We start from the raw sequence: 6,270 nt of genomic DNA, 5'->3' as shown, positions 1-6,270 counted from the left end.
TGCTGGGATGTTTTTGGACGCTTAAAAACCTTGCCTGTCAGGACGACCAGAAAACGAACAGAGAGCATTACTCTTATTCTCGTTCCGTCTATTTATCCTCTGTTATATGGTTTAATATCGGTATATGAGAGCCTGCTGTCAATTCCAGATGATTCACCCCCGACTCAAACGACAATCATTGCTTTTTGTAGTGCGCATGCCCAATCTGCCTTTCTATGACTTTATGCGCATGCGTGTGTCAGACAGGAAAAACAACTTTTTGTTCTTTATTAGGTGACCAAACTCTTCGGGAAACAAGAAAACCTGGTATTTTTTGTGACGCTTTCATTAACGAAATTTCTCTCCTGTATACATTTTCTCGTTTTTTAATGTAATTAATTCAGTTGAATTATCGACTATATACTTATTAATATATTTGGGGAACCAGGAATTGAAGGTGAATACTATCAAACATACAATGTATTGAGGGCAACCGAATGCATCTGAGAGAAAACAAACATACAACCTCGCACATTCAGAGCAAGAGTAAAGGTAAGAAATATAAATTTACCATGTTGGGTAGTTCAGCTGTCTTCTGTCTGTTGTCTAAGTTTATACCGCGAAGAGGAAATTAATCTCTTGAAGCCATGTTTGCTCGGTATTAAAACAGAACAAACTTGGATGCATGCGGATCCCCCCCCCCCCCCCCCAACCCCAACCCCAGCCTTTATTAAAGCAACTGTCTCAACTGTCATTAGGTTATTTTATCTAGAATAACAGTACAGGCGGATAGTAGCTCATTTTGTTTTCTTAGTTTAGGTTGATAGGAACTCAGTAGCCCGCAGCTTCCATTTCACTGCCAGGCCAAACTCCATTCAGATACTGTCTAATTTAAAACTATAGTTATACCGAAAAAAGTGCTTGATAGCGAACAGTGTAATGACATCATCACTTGCCGTGCAGATGACATTACTTTAATTCGGCCACTAAATATTGAGATATATGTCTAGAAATCTGTTAATTATGTGTTGTTTGTTCTTGCTTGGGCCATGTTGAACCTACAAGTAAAAGTGAAACTATATTTTTCAGGCACTTGCATAAGTACATGATGTACAGTGCTGTGCATTAGGTTTGTTGTTTCAGCAATGTTGTAGTGACTTTATATATTTATTTGTCACTGTTGATTTACAACAAGAAAATACAGGAAATCGAAACGATATTAAAAATACACACACACAATCTGAACAAAATGGTTTCCTCAGTCTAAAGATGGTATTTAGTGTGATCTTCCATCTTGAATTCTCTTGGGATCATTGTCAAGCTGAGAAATTAACCTATGTCCAAACTTTTCAGAAGGAATGACATAAGTTAACATTTTGCTATACTTTCTAGCATTTATTTCCATCAGTTCAGACAATGTCACCGACTGACAGAAATACAACCCCAAACCCTGACAGATCTTCCACCATGTTTCACTGAAGGCTGCAAAGACTCTTCCTTGTGCACCTCTCCAACTCTTCTTCTTTTATTTTGTCAAGGATTAGAAAAGAACATTTGACACTGATCCGCAGGTCCCATTTACCGTCACTCCAATTTCTGTGAGCTTTTGTACACTTCAGCCTTTTAACCTTGTTCCCCCTCAGAAAAAAAATTATTTCTTGGCTGCTGCCCTTCCTCAGAATGCCCTACCTCAGCATCCTTAATCAGATTTCCCCGGACTGTAGAAATTTTGACTTTGGCACCAAGATGAAACTGCCGATTCTGAGAAATTTCTTTCCTAGACTTTTTGTGGTCTCTCTTAAAGATGCTTGTACAAACTCATCTGATAATGTCAGTTTTCTTGGCCTTCCACTTCTGTCTTTGTCCTTCACAGTTTTCATATCTCTTTGTAACAGCCTGAATACCACATGCTGAGTATCCATTTTGTTTCCACGATGCCTTTGACAGTGGCTTTGCTGATGCAAAAATTGTGATTTTGTGACTGAGACTTAGTCTGATATATTAGTGAGCTTAAAACTTTTCACACAACTCTTGAATGAAACTTCATGTAACACTGACTGTGGCAGCCATTGTGTTCAGAATATTTTCTTTCAGTATGTAGACACTACCATACTCTAAATATATATTGCCTGTTTGTGGCAAATTGATTTCCTGTGATATGTCAGTGCAACCTTATTCTGTTGCACATTCATCACAGTCAACAGTTTTGCCTTGTTATCAGGGGAACCTACAGTAATTCTCATGCTCACTGTGGCATGCCAGTAGAGTAGCATCTGAACATCTGTATGTCACAAAAACATTTCAGACAAGTTTTACCAAATTTTATTGTCTCACAAAAAGGTTTGGTTTTCTTTTGGCTCTTATATGCAGTATCTCAACCCTGTGTCATCTGTGTGGCTACAGCTCAAAAAAATCATTCTGCACTGCTAATATAGAGCAAAATGTGCTGCCTTCTATTCTGAACCAATAACAATGAGTCTTTCTTCTCATTGTCTGTTTTTAAGTACGACACCACGTTAACGTTGACTGTCCTCTGCCCTGTCTCAGCAGTGTCTCAGTACAGAGATGTCTCCACGAATGGACAACGTCATGAATCTGTGCTGTGAATTATCAGCTCATCATCAAATCAAGGTTGCTGTGAAAAACTCCACCAAAGGAGCAGTGGTGGCAGGAGGAGCTGCCTTTGTAGGCGGGCTGCTCGGTGGACCTCCAGGGATTGCAGTTGGTAAGCTCATGGGACTCTGAGATTTTTAGTGCCACATACCTCAAAGCAAAGTGGAAATGTTCGAGCTGGGTATTATTCACAGACGAGGGTGTCTGAAGATTGACTAATCCAGGAGGACATATTGAAGACATCATGTTATGAAACTTATGTCTTGGGTCATTGACTAGCAGAAAACTGACATAGAATTGTAACATTTTTTTCCAGTGTTAAATTGTTTTACATTCAAAATCAAACAGGCGATCACAATGAACTTGCACTTTTCCACAATTGTTTATGACTGTAAGACTGATAGCCAGAATAAACAACAACAGAAACACAACTTAATATTACCATGTGACTTATTCCATGGGAAGCTAGCAGGAAGCTTTGAGATCTTCTCTCCTCTTTCTGATAGAACACTGTCTGCTGGGTAACATTATCACAGTGGTCATGTCCATGATAATGAATGAACAGACCAACCATTGCATCAGAGTGTTTCACTGATGTTTGTTGTTCTATGGCACAGAGAAGTAAGATATATCGGGCTTCAACTACTTTGATTTGCTTTGTTTTGGGTTGTCATGGGATACATGAGTAATAAAAATATATCTAATTATCACCTAAGTTAACTCTCATGATTTATCATCAATTGCGTTTTCTGTTATCTTGCACTTTATTGTCATACTAGCACCTACTTATATTTGATTAATACTAAAACCACTGATCTACACATTTCTCTGTGTCTCCACCAGGTGGAGCAGTTGGCGGTCTGTTGGGCAGCTGGATGACCAGCGGTGAGTTCAAGCCTCTGCCTCAGATCCTGATGGAGTTGCCTCCTAACCAGCAAGAGAAGCTCTATAAGGACATCATGGCAGTGTTAGGCAGCCTGGACTGGACAGATGCAGCTCAGCTCCTTGCTCTTGTGATGGGCAACAGCACTCTCCAGCAGCAGGTCACCGCTGCACTGCTCAGCTACATCACAAAGGAGCTCAGAGCAGAGGTTCGTTATCAAGACTGAGTTCCGGCTCCTCACGGACTTTTCAAGACCTTCAGACCTCCCAAACTCAATCACAGTGCATATTGATGTATTTTACATCTAACAGAAAAAAATGTGAATACTCGGTTTCACTTTCATAGCTCTGCCAAATTCTCAATTAGAAACTTTTATGGGTTTAGCAATAATGTGGCAATGCTGGCTTTAGCACAAATGCAGTTTTGCATAACGGACGAATGCCAAAAAGGTACTGTGTTCTTTCCTGATTATTTACCTGCAAGTTCTCAGAATTAAAAGGGCTATTTTTATATATACATGGGGACGTGTTGGTGATGACCCAGGATTTTGGTTACTTTCTCAGTAGCAGTGCTTTTTAACGAGATGCCACACCACCACAGCTGTCAACATCACTACAGGGTTGCTTAGCCTTTGCGAAGTGTCATCACAGTGTTACAGCAATAGTACACTTTTACTGTTAGATACGTCAATAGTGTGAACAACAGCGCTGTTTTGTGTGAGTGTGTGTGTATTAGAAGTGGAAAAGGAAACTGAATTGACTAAATGTAAGTAAAATTATGGCTTTTGGCTTAAAGTTGCCCAAATTGGTAAATATATGAATTCTATGTATACTTCTGTTTTTCGAAATCAAGGATCACTCAATCAATAATGTCATTTGGTTGCATTCTGTTGCATTTGCATTGATCCCCCCCCCCCCCTTTTAGCCCCCTGTTAATTTCCAAATTTACTGCCAGTTACTGAAATGAAATGATGCTAAACTGGTCACTGAAAAATGCTGACAGGCCAGAAATGTTTTTAAATTAGTTACAAGTGACAATAAAGAAAGTTGGGATTGTGTTTTTGTAAAATAATTGCATAATATTTGTGCACATTTATATGGCAATCATCCACAGCATTTAAATACAATGGCATAACATTGGTCATCCCGTTACCATGAACCACTGTCCTGGCCTTCATGTTACTGGGTCATTCCAGAACTGGAGGACATTTTAGGTCCCACCCATGAAATTTCAAATAATCCATGTACAAAATACTAAAACATGCAGTTGTTGCATAAATGTACTTGTCCTGAGATCAAATGTAAAAAATAAAAAATAAAAAAATAAGTAGGAGAAAAAAAGGTTTGAAAATATTTTTTAAAATACCAAAGAAGTCTGGAGTTCCCACGAAATGACATTTTTCTCGTCTCACCCACTCAAAATCCCTGAAATGTCTCTGGCAACGCATTTCGGGCAGTTTACTCAAGTAGACTTACTGTCACACATGCCGCTGCACGTGCGCACATGGACAATTGATCCAGTAGTGAGATGTTAAGTAGTAAGTAAATAAATGTCTTGTAGATATTCCCTTCGTCCTTGAGTCATGCAAAATGAAATGTGATTAATAGCAACTAAAAATAAATGATATTTAAATGTGATTTATCAAAATTAATCCACAGCAGCCCTGTGATTAATCTGATTAAACATTTTAATCGTTTTACAGCACTGGAAAAGACAAATTCTTCTTACTTTTTTCTTTACTTTTTCACATCAATAAGTTTGTCTTCTTGGTCAACAGTAACAGCCAGCTAAATATCTAGCTTCTACCTGAGAAAAAAATCTAACGGCATTGATTTGCAACCCTGTTACTGTGATTAGAGTACTGTTAGCAAACAACAAATAAAACATGGAATAAGAATGATACTATTGATTTATAAGCTGAGCCAATCAAGCCTTTGATAGTTTATTACCTATTATTGATGAATATGGAGCAGAAAATTGTACAAGAGAAGGTTTGTTTTTCAAAAAAATTTCAAATGATTTTCAAATTATTTTGAAATATTTTTTGGGAGAAAATTTTCAAAATATCAATTCTGGAATGACCCTACTTTGACATGCAGCAGTTGGCTAAGCATAGCTGCAGATTACATACACTCCATGGAACCAGCACTCAATGACAGCAGCAGCCTCTCCTGACATTATGTCAGTCCTAAAGCTGCTCAGGACTGGCTTGAGGAACATGACGAAGAACCCAAAGTAATGGCCCCACTTACAAAGTCCTTGAATGCAAGTCCAGTCGAGTCTGTTTGTTGCACTGGAACATGTCCGATCTACAGAGGCCTCAAACTACAGGATCCAAAGAATCCTCTGCCAGCATTGCTGTGCTAGACACCACAGAGGTCCTCTGTTCATGGCCCGACAAGTTTAATGATGTGACTGATCAGTGCATATTCCTCTAAGATAAAACCCACTTTTCTTTTGAACAATATTCATGTGAAAGAATATAGTTTGCTCAACAACACACTATATGCACTGATATATAAACCGTTTAAAACTATTCGATGTTCATTTGCTTGGATGAGAAAAACATTTTAAACTTGTTGGTGGTCACTAATTCAATCCTTTAGAAAATTTCAGCAGGATAAAGTCAAATGAAAAGAGGTCAATGAGCTGAAGGTTTAGATGACATTCCAGGCCTGGAAGGTGATAAACTGTACTACAACTTTCAAGTGAAATGGAAGTCCTGAAAGGAATACGTTGCCATCTGGAAAGTATTGTCTGAAATATAAAATATTGTGGCTACAATGCAGTGAATA

The 6,270-nt window shown here is 38.5% G+C and overlaps 1 protein-coding gene across 2 annotated transcripts; it reads left to right on the top strand.

The window, feature by feature from the left end:
• Positions 1-218: 218 nt before the first annotated feature.
• LOC110971102 (protein C19orf12 homolog) lies at positions 219-4,554 on the top strand. 2 transcript variants are annotated; one of them, XM_022221428.2, is made up of 3 exons: positions 219-531; positions 2,530-2,704; positions 3,436-4,554. In XM_022221428.2, exons 2-3 carry the CDS (start codon positions 2,545-2,547, stop codon positions 3,699-3,701), a joined length of 426 nt encoding a protein of 141 aa, XP_022077120.1. In that variant the 5' UTR covers positions 219-531; positions 2,530-2,544; the 3' UTR covers positions 3,702-4,554. The 2 variants fall into 2 exon arrangements, with proteins under 2 accessions (XP_022077120.1, XP_022077119.1); XM_022221427.2 differs by having other exon boundaries at positions 221-531; positions 2,527-2,704.
• The last annotated feature ends 1,716 nt before the right edge of the window (positions 4,555-6,270 follow it).

Source organism: Acanthochromis polyacanthus, chromosome 2 (genome assembly GCF_021347895.1).
Source record: "Acanthochromis polyacanthus isolate Apoly-LR-REF ecotype Palm Island chromosome 2, KAUST_Apoly_ChrSc, whole genome shotgun sequence".
Taxonomy (NCBI): domain Eukaryota; kingdom Metazoa; phylum Chordata; class Actinopteri; family Pomacentridae; genus Acanthochromis; species Acanthochromis polyacanthus.
The sequence above is the reverse complement of the archived record's forward strand: the minus strand, read 5'-3'. Positions and strand labels throughout refer to the sequence as shown.